This window comes from Neopsephotus bourkii, unplaced genomic scaffold (assembly GCF_033783945.1).
Source record: "Neopsephotus bourkii isolate Nb327-2 ecotype Australia unplaced genomic scaffold, CSIRO-AGI_Nbou_v1 NB_1266, whole genome shotgun sequence".
Classification (NCBI taxonomy): domain Eukaryota; kingdom Metazoa; phylum Chordata; class Aves; order Psittaciformes; family Psittacidae; genus Neopsephotus; species Neopsephotus bourkii.
The window spans coordinates 408,025-433,641 of record NW_026901751.1 but is presented as its reverse complement, the minus strand read 5'-3'; the positions used below and the strand labels follow the sequence as shown (position 1 = coordinate 433,641).

At 51.4% G+C, this 25,617-nt stretch overlaps 3 protein-coding genes across 5 annotated transcripts in view; 2 read left to right on the top strand and 1 right to left on the bottom strand.

Annotated features, from left to right (window-relative positions):
• Positions 1-2,977, top strand: part of PHLPP2 (PH domain and leucine rich repeat protein phosphatase 2) — a 32,820-nt gene extending 29,843 nt beyond the window's left edge. The window contains exon 19 of the mRNA XM_061365016.1: positions 1,397-2,977. Coding sequence (XP_061221000.1) covers positions 1,397-2,521 — 1,125 coding nt within the window. The 3' untranslated portion in view covers positions 2,522-2,977. The remainder of the gene's footprint in view (positions 1-1,396) is intronic.
• A 3,893-nt stretch (positions 2,978-6,870) lies between these two features.
• MARVELD3 (MARVEL domain containing 3) lies at positions 6,871-9,536 on the bottom strand. The gene is made up of 3 exons (XM_061364997.1): positions 9,148-9,536; positions 8,694-8,794; positions 6,871-8,570 (listed from the first exon to the last, which is right to left on the bottom strand). Exons 1-3 carry the CDS (start codon positions 9,534-9,536, stop codon positions 7,966-7,968), a joined length of 1,095 nt encoding a protein of 364 aa, XP_061220981.1. The 3' UTR covers positions 6,871-7,965.
• A 6,476-nt stretch (positions 9,537-16,012) lies between these two features.
• On the top strand, positions 16,013-25,364 carry TAT (tyrosine aminotransferase). Of its 3 annotated transcripts, XM_061365017.1 has the most exons (12): positions 16,013-16,170; positions 17,765-18,013; positions 18,165-18,269; positions 18,984-19,051; positions 19,298-19,456; positions 19,631-19,769; positions 21,158-21,210; positions 21,583-21,735; positions 22,613-22,741; positions 23,174-23,257; positions 23,802-23,900; positions 24,730-25,364. In XM_061365017.1, exons 1-12 carry the CDS (start codon positions 16,113-16,115, stop codon positions 24,871-24,873), a joined length of 1,440 nt encoding a protein of 479 aa, XP_061221001.1. In that variant the 5' UTR covers positions 16,013-16,112; the 3' UTR covers positions 24,874-25,364. The 3 variants fall into 3 exon arrangements, with proteins under 3 accessions (XP_061221001.1, XP_061221002.1, XP_061221003.1); XM_061365018.1 differs by lacking the exon at positions 21,583-21,735; XM_061365019.1 differs by lacking the exon at positions 17,765-18,013 and having other exon boundaries at positions 16,073-16,170.
• Positions 25,365-25,617: the final 253 nt, after the last annotated feature.

The following is a 25,617-nucleotide window of genomic DNA, read 5'->3' as shown; positions in this document are numbered from 1 at the left end:
AAAAATGTAACTCCCACGGGCTGAGATAAGAGCAGCGCAGTAACTAAGGTATGACACAAACCACTGCTGCTGCCACCAATGATAATAATGATAAGGGAAATAACAAGGGAAGAGAATACAACTGCTCACCACCCGCTGACCGATACCCAGCCCGACCCAAGCAGTGATCTCGCCTTTCTGGATAACTGCCCCCAGTTTATATACTGGGCATGATGTGCTGTGGTATGGAATACCTCTTTGGCTAGTTTGGGTCAGGTGTGCTGTCTCTGCTTTTTCCTGGCTTCCCCTCCTCCCGGGCAGAGCATGAGACTGAGGAACTCCTTGGTCAGAGTAAACATTACTGAACAACAACTAAAAACATCAGTGCTATCAGCACTGTTCCCAGGCTGAAAGACAAAACCACAGCACTGCACCAGCTACTAAGAAGGAGAAAAATGACTGCTACTGCTGAACCCAGGACACAGGGGTAATCTGTTCATGTGTTACAGCTCTGGAAGGTACAATATTCCATAGAGGTCTGAACGTAACTGGAATCAATGTAGTACGTTAAATGGTTTAAAAACTGATGAAAGGATTATGAAAAATAAAAGTTAAATCATTGCCCAAGGAGACTTCACTGCATCTGTCCTCTGCTGGTTTTTAATACTTAGTAGCAGCAGCAACATTTAACACCAAGAGGATACAGAAATTAAGAACACTAAATAATTAAAAAATAAACTCAAACTACTGGGAAGCTGTGCACTTTGTCTGCACGGACTTGGAACAGGCTCAGAGGCATATGGGCAGTGTTCTGGCCAGGACACTAGTGCCAGGCTGGCCATGGGACTACCTAGCAGGAGGAGGAAGGAGGTAATACCTCCAGGTTACAGCAGTAGTGTAAGATTCCTACTTGCTCTTTTCTTCTTCAGGATGCTGTGTCTGCACTTCAGAATGCAGTTATATGTTAATAAAGAGGGAAACAGCTCAGAAAATAGACAGAAATTAATTAATGTCTGGATAATCTGCCTTGCAACAAGGAAGTAAAAAATCACTGTCTTGCTCATACTGCAAAAATAAGTTTCAGTAAGACTCCTGGTTGAGTTTCTCTGATTAGTGTACTGCAGGAAGCAGAGCTGTGCATTTCACAGGAGTTTCCTGCAGTTCTTCAGAATGTGACAAAACGCCTTTTCAGATAAAATTGTGGTTTTGCCAGTGTGGATGATGGGAATTACTGTACTTAGTGATCAGGTACAGTGAATGTCTGTGCTGTGGTCCCTTGACCTAGATCCCTTTCTGCTGTGCTGTGCTGTGTACTGGCATTTCTCAAGGCTGCAGAGCTGTATATGGGCAGGAGAAAGTCCTCTGCACATGGTCTAATAGCAGATCTAACTCATTGCCCTGTTCCTTTTGTCTGCAGGACAATAAGGTCAATGGTGTGACTTGCTGTACACGGATGCTGGGCTGCACGTACTTGCATCCTTGGATCCTGCCCAAACCACACGTGAATTCCATTCCGCTGACTGTTCAAGATGAGCTGCTACTGATAGGGAACAAAGCTCTCTGGGAACACCTGTCATACACAGAGGCTGTCTCAGCCGTGCGCCACCTGCATGACCCGCTAGCTGCTGCAAAGAAACTCTGCACTTTAGCCCAAAGCTATGGTTGCCAAGACAATGTAGGTGCAATGGTGGTGTGTCTGAACATCAGTGAGGACAGCTGCACATGTGAGATGCATGGCCTCACGCTGCCAGGTCCTGGGGGATTTAGTTCCACCACCAAGCCAGCAACACCTTCATCCAGCAGTGGAATTGCTTCAGAGTTCAGCAGTGAATTGTCTGCTTCTGAGGTTAGCAGTGAGGTAGGCTCTACTGCTTCAGATGAACACAACACTGTTAGTCTTGATAGTGGTTTGCTACCACGGCAAGAGCGGCGTTGCAGTCTGCATCCTGTACCTCCCTCAAGCATCTTCCAGCGCCAGCCTTCCAGTGCCACCTTCTCTAGCAACCAGTCTGACAATGGTCTGGATAGTGATGATGAGCAGCCTGTGGAAGGTGTGATGACAAATGGTAGTAAAGTGGAGGTAGAGGTTGACATTCACTGCTGTAAAGGAAAGGGTCTGGAGTTAGAACCTCTTGCTGCAGAGTACAGCTCCTCTACTCCAGGGCCAGAGGATGACTCTGGGCTTGTCATTCGGAGACAGAACAGTGTGAACACTGTGCAGAGAGGGGTAAGGGAGAAGTGTGAACTGCAAAAATCTCTTTCCACATGCTGTCTGTATGGAAAGAAGCTTTCCAATGGTTCCATAGTGCCCTTGGAGGAGAGCCTCAACCTCATTGAAGTAGCCACAGAGGCACCCAAGAAGAAGACAGGCTATTTTGCTGCTCCATCCCAGGTGGAGCCAGAAGATCAATTTGTGGTGCCACCTGATCTGGAGGAGGAAGTGAAGGAACAAATGAAGCAGCACCAGGAGAATGGAGCAGATCAGGAACAGAAAGAGGAACATGCAGTAACTCTGCCAGAGGAGTTTGACACAGCTTTGTAACCCTACAAATACTGCTCCCATTCTCTGTCCCAGGAAGCCCTGTCCCACAGGGGCTGTCTTGACCTCCGAGGGGAGCTGGGATCTGCAAGGAGTACAGGCATCTGCTGCTTCCTTAATGGAAGAACTGGGGTGTGCCAAGGTCTGGGCCGTTGAGTTTTCACTGTAGTGTCCTGGTTGTTCCATGAGCACTTGGACCAGTAGCTCTGTGCTAGGGACCACCTGGGAATCCTGCAGGCACTAGAACAAAGGCAGATGTTCCACACCTGCCTGTAACCCTTTGAACCCTGAGGTTCTGCCAGATCTGCAGCTTAGGGGCTGGCATGGGGGGTGAGGAGGCTGCTGAGGGGCAATATTCAGTGTTTAGAGTCCTGTTCATATTTATGATGCAGCTCCCCACCCCCCAGCACCTGGCTTTGTTATTCCTTGAAAGAATACAGCCAGTTGCAATGCAGCTGACCCAAGAATGGTTTCCTGCAGTAATTGAAAGCACTTTTATTGATTGCACTTAAGTTGTTCTGCTCCCCTTCAGCCCAGCACTTTTATTATAAAGGGTCAGGGGAGAGAGCAGTCCCCAGAAGGTGTGCAGGGGGGCCTTTCTCAGTGGACATTGTTAAGGCAGTGAAGGACTCAGGATACCAGTGTTCTGACGAGCACTGGTGCAGGTAGTGTGAAGCTCATGATGGGATCAGGCTGCGTGGTATGAGCTGAGTGCTGAGCAGATGCCTGCTGATGCATCTCACAGGGACCACAGGAAGATCAGCTCTTGGCTGGTTGATTAACACACAGACCTGGCTCTCGTCACTGTAAGCACCAGCCCAGCCCAGCAGCAGCTTGGCCACCTCCCCAATGGATGTCTCCCAGTAGAGGCTTCCTTATCCAGAAAAATATGGTGTGAAAGCAGGAGCTTGTGCTTGTTCAGTGGTACCGTGTCTAAGAGGAAAAGCAGTTGTAACAGTGGTGTGCTGCTCTAAGCCAGTGAGCAGTGAAGCTGCCCTTCTTTTGCTGGGGAAGCATTCAGTGCTCTGTGCCACCAACACAAACTTCTGCTTTGTCAGCTACAGCATCTTTGCTTGCCTCTGCAATTGGAGTCATACCCCAGATCCACAGCAACCTGCATTTCATGGTATGTGCCCAGTTTGGCCACAGACAAGTTGAAAGCATACTTCTGCTTAGTTTTCAATGCAAAAGGGAAAATAGAACTTTTCACCTTAGTAGTATCTTTATCAGCATTGGAAAAGATGTTTTAAACAGTGCCTCTGATGGCGAACAAGCCAGTCTGCATTCGCAGATGCACTGTTTCCATTAGGTCTTTTCTTGCAGGCTGTGGGTTGGTGGCCTGTGCAGTCCCCTGAGTTAAGGGTTGTGTGTAGACCCCTGGCGCTGGAGCACACAGATCTGTCCTCCTGTGGCAGACCTGGTTAGCAGCTACCCCATCATGCTGGTGGTGCAGTAATCCTGGCTAATGTGAGCTAGTGCCTTGTCTTCTTTATTAATTTTATTTATGAAGAAAACTTGAAAGTTTCTTCTCAAGAGCTCTGAGAGGCTTGAGTTGCATATTTTTTGATCAAACTCACGCCTTGCTCAGAAGGAAATACTGTGCAGACTACTTGTGGGGATTAGACTGACACAATCTAATGGAGTTTTACTGAGATTTCAAAGCACTTTGAATTTCTTCTCACCAGGAAAAAAAAAAAAAAAAGGCATTTTTACCATGCATGAGACAGCAACATTTTAGGATATACCGTGTGCTACTCACAGTGTAATCATGAAACAACACAACCTTTTTGCAAGGTTTAAACTCTCTCAGATTTTTGCTGTTCAAATGCCTGTTTTATTTGGAAATGAGAGAAAAGCTAATTCTTAGAATCTCAAACAGCAGCATTTGGATCAGTTAAGCAGAGAAACAACAGCAGAAAACATCAGAGGACTAAACCCCAAGCCTCTTTCATGTTCTCTTCATGTGCGTGCACAGAGAAGGCTCAGCCCAGTGTATGCGACTGACTTTCAGTTGTCATTGGTGGTAATTTTACCAAATGTCTGCCCAGCCCAGCACTTTCTGATACCTGACAGGGCTGTAAAGCAGCTTCTGTTGAGTACATGACTGATGCAGAAATACACTCTTCTTTCTGAGTAAGACAGGACAAACCTCACACTAGGAGAGTGGCAGATGTTAATGCAAATCAGGTCTCTGTTTCTTGCACTGATGTGGAAAATCACTGATGTGGAAAATTCCTTACCAGTGTGAACCAGTAGCACTGCATGGGGAGTTGGTATGTCCACAGTACGTTAGTCAATGAATGGCTCTACCTAGCCCAGTGGGAAAGGACTGAGTAACATAAAGCTCTGCAGTGGAACATACAGATCTATGAGCTGCACGTCTTCATGGTAGTAGCAGAATGGAACACAGGGAATTCCTGTGTAGCCTTTTTCCCCAGTGCTGTTTCTGGTTTTGAAGCAGAGAGTTTAATACAGCCAGCTCCTATTTTCTATAGACGTGAATAGTCATGACAGAACATAGATTGTTTTCTTACACTAGGTGGAGTCCAGAGCCTTCTCTCTTAAGCTGGTACATGAACTGGTTGTCTTATTCTGGGCAATACATCCTGACTGCTTTCCTCCTCCACCACCTTTTGTTCTCCTGTCAAGCTTCTCTTGTTTTTCTCATTGTACTTACTAATGCCACCTTACATTTCAAGCTCCTTGAGAGCGCTGCTGTAGGTGGAACGGGTATGAATGGGCAAGTCTAATGAAGAACTCATAGCAGGGGATAGATAAGTGTTTTCCCAGTTCTTTTCCTGTTCTCCAGTCTCTTCCCTGTTTTTTGTTTGTGATTCTTGCACAGATACATCATGTTCACGGAGACACTTCACTAAGGATGTCCCATTTCTTAGTGAGTTGCTATTGGAGGAGTATTCTTGGCTTGGGGTCATCAGGTTCTCTTAGCTCTGCTGAGCAATGCATACATGCTGTACTCATGCAGCCACAGTTGGGTTTGGCTGCAAATTCCTTTGTTCATCATGTCAGTAGTTCTGGCTCTGCAGATGACCACACTTCCTAGGAACAGGTACTCTGAAGGCACTGACCTGTCTGGCCTTCCCTGTCCGGAAAAGCTTCCAAAAAAGGAACCTATAAAGGTTTTATTGTGACGAGCAGCTGGGGCCAAAGGATTACGGGTAACGGATAGTCTCCAAGTTGCTCCAGGCACCAGGAATGGGCCTGGTGGAAGCAGCGCCACATCAGGGACCCAATGAGAATCCTCAAGTGGATGGGAGGGTAGAACCCTGTTCCAGGAACGAGCAAGTATTTCCCCTTCACCTCCCTGGGGACAGGCTGCTGTGAAGCTGAAATCCTTCTCCTAGTGCACAGGACATGCAGCCACACTGGCAGCCCGGGGGGCATCCGGAGCTCCTGCGCTCCAGCAGGGATGGGTTCCTGTCATTTGCCAAAGGCCTCCTTCAGGCGGTAGGTTCACCTCTTTGGTTTTGGGCAATCATTGTCGGCTGTTCTGTTGCTGTCTGAACACTCAAATGTGGTTGTTTTCCTCTTTTTTTCACATTTTAAAATGCTACTTTTTTTTAACTTGACTCTCATGACCCAGTGCATATTAAAGAAGTGTTGCAGCGCACCACCTGTCTATTTATCATCTTTTTTCTTTAAAAAAAGAGAATATTCTCTGTATCCCACTCTAGCATGCAGCTATAATAATCCCCATTTTTATTGTATAAGGGAGTAGATTGTCCAGTGAATGCCCCTTTAGCACTGAAGCCTGTGTTTGTATTTCTCTGGAGATGCAAATCATGTAAGACTGCTGGAAAACACTATATCATTGCTTCTTTATTCAGATGTATGGAGCAGTCTAGGAAGGAAGAATATTTTTGCATCAACTTTTCAGCTGACTTAGCAATAAAAGAGTTTTTACTTTCATCTAACTATATTCTGATTCCATTACTGTGCTGGAGGGAATCTGTGCAATGCCTCAGTCACACACAGCCATGGTGTAGAGAGCTGTGCTGAAGGGTCTCCTTCTCTGAGTTCTGGTGCTACTTTGCTCATCAGCCTTCCATAGGAAAGGTACTGGGCAGAATGCTATGAGGGTGGAATTCATGACACCCATTACTGGGCAGCTTTCTGTGTCTTGGCCCAGGAGTCCTGAGCTGTTGCTCTAAACAGGACTGTAGAGCTCCAGCAGGAGCTGCAGCACCCAGGAAGTACAGATGATAGTGAACTGTCCACATAAATCCCTGCACTAGTGCAGGGGTGTATGTGCACACCTAGCTACTGAAAGCTAGTAGTACATCCAGCTACTAAAAGAGAGGAGAAAGCAAACAACTCCGAGTACTGAATATTTAGCATTTGTTCTACTTTCTTATTTCTAATTCCAACAGTGTTCCATCGAATTTGTAATTGTGAGGATTTAGCCACTAGTGCCAATAAAACGGGAGCTCTGTCCAGGACGCAGCATGTTTCTGGTACGTTTAGTTTGGTGTTTGGGTTTGGGGGATTTTTTAGTGGGGCAGAACAGGTCTAAGAGACCAGTGGCAGATCCACCTTCATATGGACAATGCACATCCATAGAAAGTGGGCACTGCTCTGAAGTGACATTTCATTCTGAGGCACAATTTTGTGTCTCTAGTGCTCCTCTTTTTCCCTGTTAAATTTCCTATAGTTTTTTTTAAAAAGTAAAGTTTAACCTTTTTTTTTTATAAAGTGCAAGAGCAGCATCTCATTTCCCCAGCTCATACATTAAAAATGTATTTTGAAAACAATATATGTCTGTCTTAAACCGTACCTCTGAGCTCTTAAAACTTCCATCTGATTATCCCAACATGGGGCATCTTCTTAAGCAACTGTTGGATACAAGTTCTGTGAAGGACCGTTTTATACAAAACCGTGCCCTCTGCAGGAATATGAAAGGCATCAAATCATAGCTTGGGCAGAGTGTATTGATCATGTTGCACCTTTTATTTCAGGATTGTGCGATGGCTCCATACACACCATGTTCAGGAGGCCCTTAGTTCTAACAGACGTGCAGGAATGCAGCAACAAGATGCCGCAACCATGGGCGTCTGTTCTGTGTGAGCTGTCACATGCCCTTTGTAAGGAGCCTCAGCTACAGAAAGGATGTAGTAGCACTACTTGGAGCAAGACCTCACTGGAGAGAGCAAGGCCCCGGTGGAGGGGAGGGAAAGGCTTGCTGTTCAGCTGCGGGATGGTCACACTCTGCTACGGGACAGCCACCAGACACAGACAATAGGTCTAGCTTTGTGTCCACTGATAGTAATGCAAATCCAGGTTAGGAACTGCTTCACTCTCCCATGTTTAGTGTGTGCTCTGGGGCAGCATTAAGAATGCACTGCTCAGAAGTGCGGAAAAGCAGTAAGGAGCTTTTGCCTTCCTGTGTAAGTAGGGTGGCAAAAATCGTGGCCAGTGCTGGAGTGGAGTGATCATTCTAACTGCACTGGCTTCTGCTTCAGTGTCCGAACAGCTGTGTAGGCCCTGGCTGCAAGCCCTGCACTGATCAGGTATGCCATGACAACCACACAGCCCCACAGGCCAGCTGCAACTTCTGCCGCATGCAGGCTGCACCTGAAGCCCTGGTAGCCTTTGCTTTGATAAAGCTGCTCTCTCTCTTTGCACACTGATGAATTATAAACCTCCAGCAGAAAGTGGAAGTAGTAGTACAGAGCAGGCACCATGCCCATCGCGACCACTGCATCCAGGGCACATTCCAGCAGCAGCCACGCTGGGAAGCGCCACGGTAACCGCAGAACCCCAAGCGAGAGGAGGACGCAGGAGACAGCCAGGAGGCAGCCTCCCACGGCCATCGCTGCCCTCGCTACCGGCAGCTTCAGCAGGTAGAAGCGCTGGTCGAGCTCCCGGGCTTTCTCCCCGTCCGCCCCGCTGAAGCCGCTGTAGGCGCCGCCATACTGGTAGTAGTAGATGCCGCCCAGGTCGGGCAGGCCGGTGTAGCCGCCCGGGGGCCCGCAGGACACGGAGGCGCAGACCAGGATGAGCACGGCGAGCAGCGCCTGCACCATCTGGCAGCACGCTGGAATGAAGGGAGACCGTGGGCACGAGCGCTGCGGCAGCCGGGGCCGGGCCGGGCCGGTCCCATCCCGGCACGGGGGGGGGGGGGGGGGGAGAACAGCTCCCGCAGCCCCGCCCCGCTCACCCCTGCCCGTGCGCAGATACCGGCAGCGGCGGCTCCACAGCGATCCCGGGGCGGTGGCGCGGCTGCTCGGCGGCCCCTCCCGCCCCGCTCCGGGCACAGCGCTGAGGAGAGACGGCGGCGAGGATAGCAGCGGCGCGCCCGGCCCCATCCTCACTCCTCCTGCCCGCCCCGTCCTGTTTCCTGCCCCGCCGTCCCGATCCCTCACTCCTCCTGCCCGCCCCGTCCCGATCCCGGCCCGTGTCCTTCACAGCCACCTGCCCTCCCCGATCCCACAGCCCTCCCGGCGTCCTCCCGGCCGCCTCCCTAATCCCGCCCTGTCCCGATTTCCCCCTCCTCCCAAGCCCTCACAGTCGCCTGCCCGTCCCGTCCCCATCGCCGCCCCGTCCAGGTCTCCTACAGCCGCCTGCCCGCCCCGTCGAGCCCTGGCCCGACCCGCCGCCCGTCCCCTCCTCACTGCCCGCCCGCCCAGGCGCGTCCCGCCGGCGGGGCTCGGGGGCTGCTCTGCTCCGCCATGGCCCGGCCTCTCCGTCCGGGCTCTGCCGTGGTCTCGGCGCGGCTCCGGCCGGCCCGGAGGAAAGGTGTGCAGAGGGCGGGACGGGGCCGCTCCCCCGGCACCTGCGCACGGCCCGATCCCGCCCCGCCCGATCGCGCTCGGGTCCCGGTGCGCCCGCACGGTATCAAGTGTTTGCACGCGCTGGGGGTGAGCGCCGGCGGCTCCGGCACCGGGGCTCCTCTTCCTGCGCTGTGAGCTCGGTGTCTGCCCGGGGCGTTCAGCTCGGGCGTCCCTGAACCCGGGTCCTGCTGCTCTGCTCTGTCCGCAAACCCGAGCCGCAGCCGCGCCATCCCCTCGCTGTACGAGCTGTGTTTCCCCAGCTTCCCCGCATCAGTTGCCACACATTCACTGGGACAGGAGAACGACTGCCCTGCCTGGTCCTGTGCTTCCCCTGGCAGCACACGGCAGGTTATTGCCGCTCCAGCTGCCCGGTTATGTGGAGCCTGTGCCTCCTGTGGACAGTGAACAACACCTTGAGATTCTTCCTGTAGTGCCACTGCCAGCACTCTGGCAGGCTATGTGCAAGTGCATTCCCTTGTATTTATCCATAAGGAACCAAACAGACCTGTGTGTCTGCTGGAGACCACTTCAGACAATATATGACCTTCTTGCTGGCTGCCCCATTTCCATGTACAGTCATATACTGCTGCATGGTGGGACTGGTGCCATCCTGTCCCAGGAGACTGCTGCCACAGCCAACACCTTTAGCACAGGCAATGAATTGCTCCTTTGTTGGTGGTTGCAGGAGTGAATGCAAGTACCTAAGAGCTCACCATGCACGAGTGATCCACAAGGTCCTCAGGGCCAATTCTGGAAAGGCTGTTTGGCCTGGGAGGAAAATAACAGCAAGACAGCTTGGAAACAGAGGGACAGCTTGGAAAGCCAGAGTGAATGATTTCATCCAGGAGTTTGACCAAACGCTGCCTGGAAGAGCGTTAGCATTGCAAAGAAAGACTTTTGTTGAATTTAGGAAAACGGAGACTTTTCTGGAAGCAGGGTTACACTGTGGGGCCTCAGACAGAGTGTCTGAATATGTGCCCTGAGAGGTTCAGATTGGTCAATAAGAGGCAGAAACATGTTTCCTCTATCTAAGATTGGTGGCAACAGTGAAGTAGCTTCACCCTTCTGTCCTTGCAGGAGCAACAGCAGCAACCTATAGGTTTGATAGTCTGTGAACTGCTATGCTTGTGCACCTCAGCACTGTTGGAGAGTGCTCCTCAGCATTTCACCTGACTCCAGGAAGAACCAGAGATCTGAAAAGTAACCTTAAAATTCACTTAGTTTGGGGTAAGGGAGAAACAGAACAGAAGTCTTTGTTAAACCCCCAGTTCAGATAGAGGGGACAGGAGCTGTATGATCATGATAAGTTAGGAAATGGGAAAACCAAAGGGAGCTTAGGACAAGGGCCCTGGGGGATCGTGCATACGCTCAGCAGCAAGGCTGTGGCACACACCTTCTGCTGTGCATGTGTTGATCACTTGTGTTCATGTGCCAGGACCCAGGCCTCCTTGCTGCCAAGGACAGGATGAGCTTAAAAGCTTCAGCAACCCTTTGTATACTTTTAGGATCATGGGCAGTGCCATTTTGCTCAGTAGAGCTTTTAACTGCCATGAGAGGCAGATGAATAACAAAGTTGCATAATCATGAGTCACAAGAGAGGATGAAATAAGTGTTTCATTCATATTCAGGTCATCCAACAACCTGAGCTGAAGCTTTCTTTGGAATTTCTGATGTGCTGGAATTACATGTTCGAAGACAGAGCTGGGAAGTGCTGCTCTGTTGATTTGGCAATGTACTCAGGTTTACTACAGTGTTGCTGCTAGCAAGTGAGGTGCAAACTTCAAAGTATTGCAGAACTGAGTCAGTCTTATTCCATTTCTGCTGCTGTATGGAGAATTGTCTAAAATATGCCTTGTGTCACTTCACTCCTGCTCCAGGTACCACAGCTGAGCTTGGTCAGTGCCCGATCCTGGGTCCGTGTTCTCACTGCAACAGCAGCAGTCAGCAGAAGAGAGAAGGAACTGAGGACACTGTCATTAACTTTCATCTTTACTTTGGCTTTCTTTTTCTTTTCTTTATTTTTGGCTCCGCTGTGTCCAGCTGCTCCTAATGTTGCTGCTGCACAAACGGGAGGGAATGGCCTTGCTTGATTTGCCATGGGCCAAGAGCTCTGACCTGGTTCAATGCCCTCCCTGGGAACTTGGAGGGTGAAGTGGAAGGAACAAGTCATGAACCGCCTCGTATTTCTCCAATGTGAGGCAGCTGAGAACTGCAGCACAATCACTCCTGGACATCACAGCCAGATTTATTGACTGTCCCACATGAATAAATAATCACAGGAACAATGAGCACAGCACGATGACGATACAGTCCTGCTGCTAAAAAGAACTGGAGGTTATTGTGACTGACAAACTGAACTCAAGTCCACAATGTCATCCTGTTGCGAAAAAAGCTAACATTGCTATGGTGTATAAACAGGAATGTCACATGTAGGACACATGAAGAAATTCTTCTGTGTCCCCCTTCAGAGCTGTTTGTTAGGCCTCCAGTCTTGCACACTGTGTTTCCAGAGGCAAGTGGATCAGCTGGAGGGGATCCAGAGGAAAGCAAAAGAAAGCTCTAGAAATACACCCTGTGAGAAGCAGCTTGCTCCAGTCCTCCCATTTGACAGGATGGGTATCTCTTTAACACCCTGAGAGCTTGTAAAATGGGGAAGTGTCTGAAAACATTCGAACCTGTACAAAGCTGATGTCAAAAGGAAGGGAATCATGTTCTCCCTGTCTGCTGCTGGTGTGGTCAGGAAGCAACGAGTTTAGCTTGAAGCAAAAGGGATGTGATCTAGGTACCCCAAACACCCCCCAATACTTTGTAAGGAAATGAGCAGTTGTTGCTGCAGAAGATTGGTCAGATTATGGAATTCCATCACTGGGGCTCAAATTCAGTCATGAGAGGGGCTGGTCTGTCTGTGCTCTGAGAGAAAAAGGTTCCTGGTGCTTCACACCCCACTCACTGCAAGATCATGGAGTTGCTTTGCCTCACAAAGCCACCATGCCCTTTTCCATCCCATCTCCATTGGCTGGTCACTGTCTCTGTGGCTCCAAGGCCATCAAGGGGCAGCTGCCACAACAAGGCATGCAACATCTCCGGTCTCTGAGGTCGTAACAAACATAGGGTATGCACTTACATACTGTTTACCTGCATGTAAGCAAGCAAAGCACAAGGCTGGACAAGGTGTTTCTCTTTGCTGTGCCTGTACCCAGGTGGCATTAACGCTCAGGCATTGTGGAGCACTCCTCTCAGCATCTGTAACAGGGCTGCAAGTCTTTCACTGTGGCTGCTGGGCCTGTCACTCCCCAGTGCTTCCAGCTCTCCACAAAGCTGGAGGTCACCCTCTGTCTCTCAGCAAGTGTCAAGGAATGTAGTGCCCAGGCTGAGTGTGCAAGGGCACACAGCCTCTGCACTCCTTCCCTTCCCAGTGCTGCAATGGTCCGTGCTGGGGAGGGCAATCTGCACTGACAGCACAGCCAGGACCAGCTTGCAGCACTGCATTTGCAGGCACTGGTATTGTGGGAGGCCCACAAGATGTCACGGTCACAAAAGCATTTGGGGTTGACATTCATAGTTTTCTTGACAGAGGGACTCGGTGCGCTGGTGCCCTGCTCTGAGCCTAGCACAGGGCCTGTGGACGAGAGCTCTGCAGGAGCCAGGCACTGCCACTGCCCTGCCCAATGTGCTGTGCCCTGCACCGGGAGCACCTTGGTGAGTGTCAGAAGTGCAGTGATCAGAGCGGACGCAGATGCCAGCACTGCCTGTCCCAAAGCCAGGCTCACCCAAGGCAGGAGCGCTATGGCTGCTATGTGCCATTTGCCTTCTAGTGCCTTTCTCGTTTTTATTTCTGAGATCAAATGAAAGCTGACCCTAAGTACAGCAGACAGATGAAGCAGACACTGTGCATTTTTGAGTCACTTGGTTACTGGCTTTGAGTCACTGTGTGGATCATTGCATCTTTCTGGCTCTTCAACGTTTGCACAGCTTTGCATGGCCTAGCCGGGTTTTTCTTGGAACTGATTTTCTGCTCTGGTTATGCAAGGAGATGACAGGGGTTGTGCTTTGTTTCAGGTGAATGCCAGGCAATTCAGATTGCTGAGGCAGGGCCATCATCATGGCTTGATCAGAGACTCATGCAGATATATGTAGGTTTAGCATAGCAGCCCTGCCCATGCCACAGCAGATTTAACTGTGAATGTGTGCATTTTCGTAGTGGCCTGATCTGTAACAGACAAGGCTGGTCCCCGCACTTCAGGAAACCTGCTCCAGTGTTATAAATATGCTGTGGGAATTGATAGGGAGTCACAAAATTAATGAGAGCCAAGGAAGAAAAAGGAAAATTCACATACTTGGTTATTAAATGCTGATTCAACTGGAAATGCAAAGCCCGAGGTTAGGCTACATGCATCTTTGCGGATACCAACCCTGAACTGGGTGGGACTGTACCAGTGGCGGAAGGAAGCAGACAGAAATAGTGAAACTCAAAGTGTGAGGAAGTAACCAGTGCCTGTTCGTCACTGACCCTGGTGGATCTCTGCAGGGTGTAGCAGGGCTCTGTCCGTGGAGCAGGGCACATGAACAAAACTCCACTGATGGATGTCCCACCTGCAGCCAGCCTGACAGCGACACAGGTCTGTCGGTGCAGAGATGCTTGAGCCTGTGCTCCAAGTGTCAGTCCTGCTTTGTAACTGTGGCTGATCCTGGAAGAGGGATCCACTTGCTCTTGCTGGCTTGGCCCCTGTTCACAGGAACGGGGTTTTGGGCAGTCCTCGTACTAGAGCAAGGCAATACCAAAGCCACACTGAAGCCATCACCAGTATCTCCTTCCACTAAGATGAAAATCCATTTCCCAAGCTACACAGGAAGAGGGAGCAGAAGAGGTGTGTGACCTGTGGGGAGGGCTGCTGAGGAAGAGGAACACACTGCAGCAGGGAGGCTGGTCACGGCTGCTGGGGTACAGGTATCCTGACAGACAGGACAGGCACTGCAGGGCTCGGCCACCTCTGTCACTGCTCCACACGAGGGGTGCTCAGCCAGACTTGTACAATATGAATTGCTGAGCTGTGCACTCCTGCTTCAGCCCTGGGAGGCTCTGTGACCATGATGGGCTGCAAACCCCTTGTGAGAGCACCCAGAGGTCTGGAGTCATGCAGAGACGAGAAAGGCACAAAGGCACAGTAATAGCAGAAGCACACTGACCCCACTGTACACCCCTGTCCTGCCCCCTGCTTCTGGCCAGGAGCTCAGCCTTATGTAACTGGGTCTATCTCTGTCTCCAGAGCCCTCTTGGCAGCAGTCTCCGTCATGCCCTCCCCTGAACCCCACTGCTGTGTGCAGTATTACGGTAGAGCTGGTTGCATCAGCTCAGGGTTGTTGCTAGGCAGAACATTCAGCATCGTCCTTGAGGCCTCCCAAAGCCACATTTAACCCTGGCAGGGCTGCAGCATGGCAAGAGGTGGGAAGGAAGAAAACAACCCATAGGTCCTTTGACAGGGCTTGCACAGACTTCCGAAAGTTGCTCCTGTCAGGCTTCTGTAAAAAGAAGAAAGAAAATAGTCTGGACCTGTGCAGGTTCAGCACAAGAGCCTGTGTGTGAAGGCCGTTGGAAAGGTGCTGTTCCTTATCCAAAGCCCCTGGGCTGGCTGCTGTGTGGGGGCTGCACCCGCCACCTCCTGCTGCCCCCAGCCCAAGCCTCCTGCAGCCTCAGCAGTGCCCGCTGCTGCACTGCTCAGTGTGGTCACTGGGGGTCACAGCTCCCACATCACCCCAGTGCGGAGGGAAGGGGCCACTGCTGCGCCTGGGGAGGTGCAGCCCTGTCACGAGTGTGGTGAGCACAGGCTGAGTGCAAGTGGTGCTTCCTTCAGCCACAAGCAGTGGGAGGAAACAGGCAAAGTTACTGTGACCGCTGCCCTCCGCAGAGAAGGCACCAGTCTGTTTCCAAGGTTCCCTCCTGTCCCTGAGCAGCTCTCTGGCCCATTTGCTGCCAAGTAAGGGAGGACATGGAGCAACCCTTTGGAGACAGGAAGGGTCAAATGCCTCTCACTTATCCCAGGCCTGCAGGAGGCAAGGGACAAGAAGGCATGGATTTCACATCACTTAGCAAAAAAATGGCCTTCTGGGAATGGTGTCATCTGTGCTTTTGCATCAGAAAGGGAAGAATTGCATCATTTCTGTTAGCTGTCAAAATCAGGAGTTCACTTGAATCTTCCAGCAATGGAGAAAAAAAAAAAAAAAAAAAAAAAAAACCCCACCAAGCCCATGGCAACTTGAGCTTCCTTTAACTGTTCAGGTCCTGCTTCCTCCAAGACACCAACTAGGGAAGTGCCTGTCTCCGTTCAGACTATGGAGGAAGATGTCTCCTGTTGTACTGATGGCACAACTCTCTCAGCTGGTGCATTAGAAACCCAGAGCCTTCAAGATCAGGACAGACTGATGTCTTCCACAAGCTTTGGAGTCCATCAATTCACTCTTGGTGCATTACAAGATGCTAGGACTGGGCTACCTGGGCTCTGTGCGGATTTGTCCCCCCAGCCTTTTAGTTCTGAGTGAAGTGGTGCTGAAGGGGACAGCCAGGGCCCCCAGGAAGCCAAGCCGTGTCGCTCTTCAGCTGCTCCCCGAAAGGGTTAATGCACAGGCATGTTCTATGTGTTTGAACACAGCAGCAATAGGGAGGAGAGGGTGGTTGGGTGGTTTTGGGTGGGGAGAGCAGCCCTCTCTGGGAGCCAATGGCCAAACGATTCAGTCCCAACGCCCAGTTTTGGGGCTTATTTCATGGGCAAGAATCTGCAGGAATTTCTTCTTAAAGGGACTTCTCCTGGATGATAAGTAGGGACTGGACCCCCAATCTGACTGGTGGCTCCCTCTTTGCTGCAGAAGGTAATGTGCTATGCTCTGGTACTTTTCTTCTTCCAGGGGGAGAAGTGGGGAGATCTTGCCTATGTTGAAGGCACCCACTGTGCCTGTGTCGGCAGCTCCCCTTTGCATAGGAACCATGTTGCAGGGTGGTGTGAAGGCTCTGCTGGAATGGGCTCTGCACTGGGCATGTGGGACTCAGTCCTGCTGTTGAACTGAGATATATGGCTCTTTGGTCAGTTTTTATGCAGCCCTGCTGCATGTTTCTTCAGCTGCCTTTCTTTGGTAGAAATGAGACCCAGAAGGTGTTAGGTGTCAGCAGCAGAGAAGCCAAAGTCTTGCTTTGTGACCCTATTAGATCAGCCTAAATGGCTACAAGCAGCCTAACAAGGTATGCTGGCAAAGTAGCTGCAGCAGCACGGAGCATCTCTAGGTACAAACTTCACTGAAGCAGTGAGAAATCTGCTCAGAAGGCAAATCACACCTGAATCAGGCAATGCTGCAGTCATTTTAGCTTGGTCTCTGTGGCAAGTGAGGGGTAACTGTGTTGTGAATATCTGAAAGCATGGGGCTAAGTAACTACCATCAGGAAAGGGCCACTGTTCACGGAACTGTCTTTCAGTGAATAAGAGAAATAGTGTGGTACAGACAGCATAAGCAGTTTGTGGCAGGATTACCAGATAGCATGCCACTACCAGCAAGAATGGCCTTGGTGGCTCAGGAGGCCTCTGCCTGCCCTGTGCCTGGTCCCTAACCTCCTGCAGACAGAAAGCTGTATTTGTAAGCAAGACTTTTGCTGGTGGGGCAGGCTCATGCTCTGGGTACACATGCTGTGGTGTGTAAGTCATGTTTGTGTGCATTTTGAGGCCTAAAAGGCAGCTGTTCCTCTGCTGTGCCTTACTTGTTACCCAGTCTCAGGCAGGGCTATAGGCCCTTTGCCTGGGTCAGTGCCACCTCCTTTATTTCCCTCTTGGCTCTACTGGTCTTGCACCGTTTTCTAAGCACTGTGTTTTGATCCAGGGTCTTGGGGCTGGGCTGTTGCTGTGCTGACAGAGGCAAGTGTCTGTAACCTACCCCCTGCCACTACCCTTAGCATCCTGATAACACTGGGCCAGAACTACCCTTCTGGCACCTGAGATTTGATTTAAACAGTGCTGCGTTTCTGTAGCAGACTGGAAGGATGTTCTGTATGCGTTTCTTACGGTTGAAGTGTGCGGGCCGATAGCAGAGGGGGGAGGAGGAGGTCCTGACCCTTCTGTCAGTGGAACATGGAGTCTGCAGCCAAGCGGTAACTACAACACGCTGTTAACACTCGGCCAGTGCCTCTAGTGGGGCCTGTTTCTCCTCAGCACAGCAAGTCCATGCTAGTCAGTGGTGCATTTAGGACAGAGGGGTGCCTCTATGTTTCCCACTGCACAGTGCTCTCACATATATGTAGGGTTTCACTCCATCCTGGCCCTGAATATTGCCCTACTTGCTACTGCTGAGCTGTCCATAGGCAGTAGGTAGGGTCTGCAGCTTTGAGAAGTTTTTGTTATGGAGATCCATAGGCCGTGTCCCCAGACCCCTTGTTTGGCATGTGTTAACTAAGCCCAGGGAACCCACTTCACACTGACAGCTCTCAGGATGGACTCGTACCTGATCCAAGTGACTGGCCATGATGATCATGGAGACCACGCTATGCTGGATGTTCATCTCAAGACCAATGGGAACACCGTACCTCTGGGGAAGGCCAAGGGTCGGAAGCCAAGATGGGCCGTCAGGGCTTCTGAAATGTCAAAGAAGACCTTCAATCCTGTCCGAGCCATCGTAGACACCATGAAGGTGGAGCCCAACCCAAAGAAAGCCATGATCTCCTTGTCCTTAGGTGAGCATAGTGCTGTGGCTAAAGCCACCGGGCAGTGGGGTCCGCTGTGTGGCTGGCAGACTGGAGGGCTCTGAAGCACAAAGCTTGTGCAAACAGCCAGGCACAGGGCCAGATAACCACACAGCTCTGCCTGTTTTTCAATCTTGAAAAGGAGACCCAACGGTGTTTGGAAACCTCCCCACAAACAATGAGGTCACACGGGCTGTGAAGGAGGTTTTGGACTCAGGACGTTGCAATGGTTATGCTCCATCTGTTGGTAAGTTGACAAAGCTCTTCCTGTGGGAGTGGAATGAAAGTGTGTGCCAGCTCCTTCCCCACAGCAGGTACCTGGGGCCCACAAACAGCTTTCCAGTAGCACCTGCACTGCCCTCTCCAATAGTTCCATGCACACACAAGCACGTGTGTCCCCCAGATACACCTGAGGGCCCATCCGTGTGCGGTCTGTCTGAGGCCCAGAGCCTCCTGCAGAAGCTGTGTTTTCCCCCACAGCCATTAGGGCAGGCAGAGTTCCAGGCACACAGAAGGGCTCAGGGTTGCAGCTATGTTCCTTTCTGATCTGGCACCGCCAGACGTGAGCCCGATTTGCACGCAGCTCAAAGAGCATGCTCAGAGGATAGCCTCACACCGGCCTCACAGGGCACTGTGGAGGCAGGGAGGCTGCCCCTGTGCATCCATCACTAAACAGTGAAGGCCATGTAACAGCCCTTGGCCTCCTGCTGGGTCAGAGCAGCTCCGTGGCTTCCCTCCACCCTGCTCCTGTCAGCTCTGTGCCAGGGATGTGCTGGCGGCAGAGCCTGCCCCTGCCCAGATGTGTTCCTGCCTTTCCCGGCCTGGGGCAGGACAGTCTCTGCCACCGTGGGACAGCGTCATCAACGAACGAACGTTACCCCAGCTGCGAGCCTTGCTCCAGCGATAGAAAGGAGATGGTTTGTTAAAAGCTCCCTCCTGTGCTTGGCTCCTCTCTCCCCAGGATACCAGTCCTGCCGGGAAGCCGTGGCTGCGTTCTATACCTGCCCAGAGGCGCCGCTGGAGGCCCAGGTACCGAAGCTTAGCCCACGGCCTTACCCCACAGCACCCTCCTGCTCCCGTCCCTGCCCTGAGCCCTTTTCCATGCTCCCCAGGAGGAACTGAGCTTCTTGTCTGTTGGAGGTTTCCTGCTCTCGGATAGGACTTGTCCTTTTGACTGAGCAGCTCTGTCCTGCAGAGCCTGGGCACCACGTCACCCCTGCGTGTCCAGGCACTATGGATGGCTGTGCTTTACGCTGACCCCTGTGCTCTTTGCAGGATGTCATCCTAACAAGTGGCTGCAGCCAGGCCATAGAGCTTGCCTTGGCAGTGCTGGCCAACCCAGGCCAGAACATCCTGGTGCCACGGCCCGGCTTCTCACTCTACAAGACTTTGGCATTGTCTATGGGGATTGAGGTCAAACTCTACAACCTCTTGGTAAGTGATGGCAAGCCTGGAAAGGCAGCCCTGACATTTCTGCCTCTCAGAAATATCCTGGTGCTGCCTGGGAATTCAGTGAAGATGCCATGCGCAACCCTGGGCACCCTGTCCCACCTTTCCTCGTGTGGCAAGTCCAGTCCCTCAGCTGTTGCTTCCATTTCTCTTCATTAGCCAGAGAAGGCCTGGGAAATTGATTTGAAGCACCTGGAGTCTCTGGTGGATGAGAAGACAGCCTGCCTCATTGTGAACAACCCGTCGAACCCCTGTGGCTCCGTTTTCAGCAAAAGACACCTCCAGAAGATCCTGGCAGGTGAGTCTGCCTGTGCATATCACAGAATCACAGAATCCCAAGGGTTGGAAGGGACCTCAAGAGATCATCTGGTCCAACCCCCCTGCAAGAGCAGGGTAACCTAGAGTACATCACACAGGAACTTGTCCAGGCGGGCCTTGAATATCTCCAACGTGGGAGACTCCACAACCCCCCTGGGCAACCTGTTCCAGTTCTCTGTCACTCTCACAGTAAAGAAGTTCTTCCTGATGTTAACGTGGAACCTTCTATGCTCCAGTTTACACCCATTACCCCTTGTCCTATCACTGGATATCACTGAAAAAAGCCTAGCTCCATCATCCTGACACCCACCCGTTACATATTTGTAAACACTGATGAGGTCACCCCTCAGTCTCCTCTCCTCCAAGCTGAAGAGACCCAGCTCCTTCAGCCTCTCCTCATAAGGGAGGTGTTCCACTCCCTTCATCATCTTTGTGGCTCTGCGCTGGACTCTTTCAAGCAGTTCCCTGTCCTTCTTGAACTGAGGGGCCCAGAACTGGATGCAATATTCTAGATGCGGCCTAACCAAGGCAGAATAGAGGGGGAGGAGAACCTCTCTTGACCTACTAACCACTCCCTTTCTAATGCACCCCAGGATGCCATTTGCCCTCTTGGCCACAAGGGCACATGCTGGCTCATGGTCATCCTCCTATCCATCAGGACCCCCAGGTCCCTTTCCCCTTCACTACTTTCCAGCAGGTCAACCCCCAACCTGTACTGGTACATGGGGTTGTTCTTCCCCAGCTGCAAGACTCTACACTTGCCCTTGTTGAATTTCATCAAATTTCTCCCCGCCCAACTCTCCAGCCTGTCCAGGTCTCGCTGAATGGCAACACAGCCTTCTGGTGTGTCAGCCATTCCTCCCAGTTTAGTGTCATATGGGGCATGATTGCCCATGTCTCAGTCACTGAAGCATCACGGCTAAAGGGCTTTGATTCTCACTTCAGGACTGACACCAGCTCAGGAAGCAGGCCTTGTTCAGTGTGAAAGTGTTGCTTTATCCAGGCAAGAACATACGGAGTATGTGTCTTGCTCTTCCTTAAATGCTCTGTGTGGCTTGGATTACTCATTTCTCCACTCTGGCTCCACAGTGGGAGCATGTTCATAGGGAGCACTATGCTTCCCAAGCACTGGTCTGTCAGTGGGAGGCTGTGCTGCGTGCTCCCACAGGCAAGCGCACAACTAGGCTCAGCCCTCACAGGGATCTCCAGTGCCTGGGCTGTCAGGATACACTGTCTGTGGGAGGAAGACAGGGACCCTCTGCCCTGGGACAGAGCTTCCCTCAGAGCCCAGTCAGCCCTGCAGCAAAAGGCAAGCATGCTCCCATGGAGGATGCAGAGTGGCCAGGCTGAATGCCCTCTCTCCCACAGTGGCATCAAGACAGTGCGTACCCATCCTTGCTGATGAGATCTATGGAGACATGGTGAGTGTCTGGTGCAGTCCTTGCACCCCCATGCTGCCTGTCCTTTCTGATGCACTGCCCTGTGGCTGGCAGCCAGGTCTCCAGAGGTGAGTGAAAACTCCACTCCCCTCTATGGTGCCTGGGTCCATGCCTGGAGCTCCCAGTCCTCTGATGCACAGTCATGAGGGTATCCCTCATGTACAGCTCCTTTCCTCTTCCCAAATGACTTGCTTTCATGTGAGTGCACTTAACTACATTCATACCTCAAAGCTGTGAGCTTTTGCCATCACTTTCCCATTGCTTCCCTGCCTATCTGCTTGCTGTGCCTCATGCACACCCCTCTGCTCTCACAGTGAGAGGCAGAGAAAGCCCTAATGCAACCTCCCATCACAGGTGTTTGATGACTGCAAATTTGAACCCATTGCAACCCTCAGCACCAATGTGCCAATCTTGTCCTGTGGTGGTTTGGCAAAGCGGTGGCTTGTCCCTGGCTGGCGCATGGGCTGGATCCTAATTCATGACAGAAGAGACATCTTTGGTAATGAGGTGAGAACTGCAGAGTGTTGCTGTCACTGCACCAGACCTGCAGTGTCTTCAGTCTGTGGATCACCAGGGCTTTAATTGGTGCAGGCATGTACTACTCTTACATGGGTGTCACCCAATTGTTTACATGCTTTTCTGCACCTCTCAGCTTCTCATGTCCCTTCCTTACTCCATCTGCTCCCAGACATGGCCTGCTACTCACAGCTATGCTGTAACACACTCTTTGTCTCTGCTGCTACTTCATCATTTTTTGTGTCCTAATTCCTTCTTTTCTCACATAGCTCCAGTCTGCACTGGAAGTATCACATGTGTATTGCATCCAGCACGTGGAGTCCATGCATAGTCTCTATGTGCTCTTATATGGTTTGTCTTAAAAGTAAAAACAAAGCACCTGGCAGTACTGCCGGTGCTTTATCCGCTTCTTTGTTCAGCTGTGTTAGAAACCATCTGCTGCACTGACCTTTCCACCTAGAGGGCTTTCTGCAGAGGAAGAGGGAGAAGAGAGGATCAACTTAGTGAGCAGAAGAACTAATGTTGGTTGTTCCTACCTGGCTTTGAAAGTATGGATTGTGGGCCCAGACCTAAGGGTATTTGGAACGGCTCTGGCTTCATTTGTATTAGCTTTATTCCAGCCTGGTTTGAGTAAGACTGGAAAGCTTTGAAGGTTGTCTCTGTTTGCATTAGAATCTGCAGCTCTGGAACAGAAAATGACACTGTAAATCCTTTGCAAATACCCAGCATATAGTCAAGCAGACGTTCGGTAGTACTCTGTATGCTCAGTGAAGGGAGGGGTGTAAGCAGCTGTAGCAATACAGAAATAGTTGCCCCTTTCCTTCACTGAACCGCTGTCTGAGCTGTGAATATCACCATGTTTTTTCAGATCAGAGATGGACTTGTAAGACTGAGTCAGAGGATCCTAGGACCCTGTACACTTGTCCAAGGAGCACTGGAACGTATCTTGCACCGAACACCTCCTGAGTTCTACCACAACACCCTCAGCATCCTCAAGGTAATTGTGCTGTGACAGGCCAGCACAGTTTGTTCATGGATTGTTTGGAGGGAGTCATATCCCTCGAGTTCATTATCCCTCCCCATGACACTTCAAGGTACAGTTTTGCTGTGACTAGGGGAGCCCAACAAATCAAATTCCAGCAGGAAACATGTTTAACTGGGGCAGAAATACTGCTGCAATAAGTTTTAGGCATCCCAGCCCTGCAGCTGGTGAGCCAGGGCAGGTGGAAGCCTGGCACTGGCTTGCTGAGCTCAGCACAGTCATACCTCCTGCACTCAAGGCCATGATCACCCATGCTGTTTGCACTTGTGTTCCCTTTATTTGCAGTGGGCAAACCTGTTTATAGTCCTGGTCCAGAGCTTGGCTTCTATTTGCCAAGCTGCTTCCTGGAATTTCTCCTGTTTTGAAATTTCTCCTTTTGCTTTTCAGTCCAATGCTGACCTTTGTTACACTGCCTTATCTGCTATCCCTGGCCTCCGTCCTGTCCGGCCCGCTGGAGCCATGTACCTCATGGTAAGCAAGGAGGGTAACATGCCACTTCCAGATCAACAGCACTCATATTAAGTCTTCTTTCCAGTCCTTGTCAGTGCTTTCAGATTGGTCCTTAGCACCAGGTCTCCATTACCATGCATTTTCACACTACCCTGCGCAGTAGATGTGTCCCTTGGTCACTTTAGGTAGCTGGGCTATGTTCTTCTCACAATAGTAGAGGCTAGTGCACTTCTCTCACTTGCTCCTGCTCAAAACTCAGTGACTTGTACTTTGCAAGACAATATTGTTTTACTCAGATTTGAAGGCAGCTGGCAATGGGAAGCCCCCACACCACAAGTCAGATTATTGTATGTTCGGTTAAAGATGGAGCCTTCTTCCCACCACCATATCTGTCTTCTGCCTATGCTGTTGCCTCTTTCTCAGCCTTATATTCTGGACTGCCCACATCATGAGCAAAACTTGAGAGCAGAAAGTTGCACTTGACTGGGAAGTTGCTGGGTCATGTGGGTGAGCAGGGACACTGGTTTGGTGCCCTTGGTTGTCATGTTACATCACTCTGCTGCAGGTTGAGATTCAGATGGAGCATTTCCCTGAATTTGAAAATGATGTGGAGTTCACGGAGCGCCTCATCTCAGAGCAGTCTGTGTTCTGCTTGCCAGCCACGGTGAGCCTAACGCTGAGAGCCCAGGGAGCTGTGGGGCCAAAACATGGGCAGGGAAGCAATAAAGGTTTGCAGCCCTCAGCTCTGGGGCCGGGCTGGGAGTTGTGTGTGCAGTGTCCATGGTCTGCAATGGTGTGTTTGTGCTGGCTGTGAACTCCAAGTGCTGTGTGTAGGGATGGGCCTCGGTAGTGGCAGCCTCTGGCTCACCAGTAGCCCTCAGGCTGTCAGGGTCTTCTCAGCTTCAGGCTTACTCTATTTCTCAAGCTGGCAGAGAACACTATGCTCCTGAACCCTATGTACCTCCCCCACCTTACTGCTCTCCAAGAGGCCTGAGGCTGCTCCCACCTATGTTCCTTCCTTTGCTGTTTTCAGTCCTGCGCCCCTGCAGGCATAAGGATGAACTGCAGGCTGAGAACATTATGCCCAGTGCCCACTTCCTTCCAGCTCCCCTTCTTGCGCTGAATATGGATGGGTCCTTGGGTACTCTTCCAGCCCATTCCCGGGGTTCTGCATAGTCCAAAGGACTCTGTATGGCCTGTCACCCTTGCAGCATAATGTCTATGCAGGTAAAGATGGGAAATACGCATGGAACAAAAAAATCCCAAAACAAACCCCCAAAAACCCCAGCCAACCAACCAAACAAACAAAAAAAACAACACCAAAAAACCCCCAACCCCCCAAAATACCTCGAACCTAAGGGAGCAATAGCCCAGCCCTGCTGTCCAACACTGACCATTTTCCCTTGCTGACACAGTATGTGGCCTCAAGTCAGGGCTCTAAAACTATAGCACTGTCCCAGGTGATGTGCCAGCTTCATCGTTTCTCATTTCAGTGCTTTGAGTATCCAAACTTCTTCCGTGTGGTGATCACCGTGCCTGAGGAGATGATCTTGGAGGCCTGCAGTCGCATTCAGGAGTTCTGTGAGATGCACTACCAGGGTGCTGAGGGGGCCCAGGATCTGGAGTGTGACAAATAGCCCCAGCTCCCCTCCTGCCTCTGCCAGGCTCAACCTTGTGTTAGGCAGCAGCCGGGGAGGCAGGGCTGCTTCCAGCCAGCCCCACGTGCCCCTGCCTGCAACAGCCACTGTCCTGTTGCTTCACTTTGTGCTCCTCAGACCCTTTAGCACTCTGGGAAGAAGCAGCCACTTCTCTCTGCTCCTTCACTGCAGCTTGCATACCCTCTGGCACCCAGTGCCTTTGGTCAGTACACCCGCTGCGTTTGCCTCTGTGCTGGTCTGTGCTGCCTGTGAGCCAACTGCAGGCAGAGGCCCGTGACTGCTCCTGTGCCATGGCCCTGCGTGGCCAGCGTGCTGGCTGCGCTTCACTGGGGAGGACAAGAGAAGAGCACCCATCTCTAACTTACCCATGTCAACCTTCGGAAGCCAGAGCTCTTTATACTGAGCCCTTTGTGCGACAAAGGGAGTAAGTTATTGTGATTTTTTTTATTAATAAACAGTCTGACACGCCAGTCCCTGTGCTGTGCTCCTGTTGTGCCAGGTCTGGGGGAACACCCTTGCTTGCCCCAGTGCTGCAGTGCCCAGGCCCACCTCTGCCGTGCACGAAGGGGCATGGAGGGCATGCTCAGCCCTAAAAGGCACCCATCAGGCCTGGGGCAGGATGGCCCTTGCAAGCCTGGCACATGGGCTAGCTGCTCCTGCCCACTGGTGCCAGAGGCTTGCTGCGAGAGCTGGGCCCCTCTCCAACAGAGCTAGCTGTGCTGG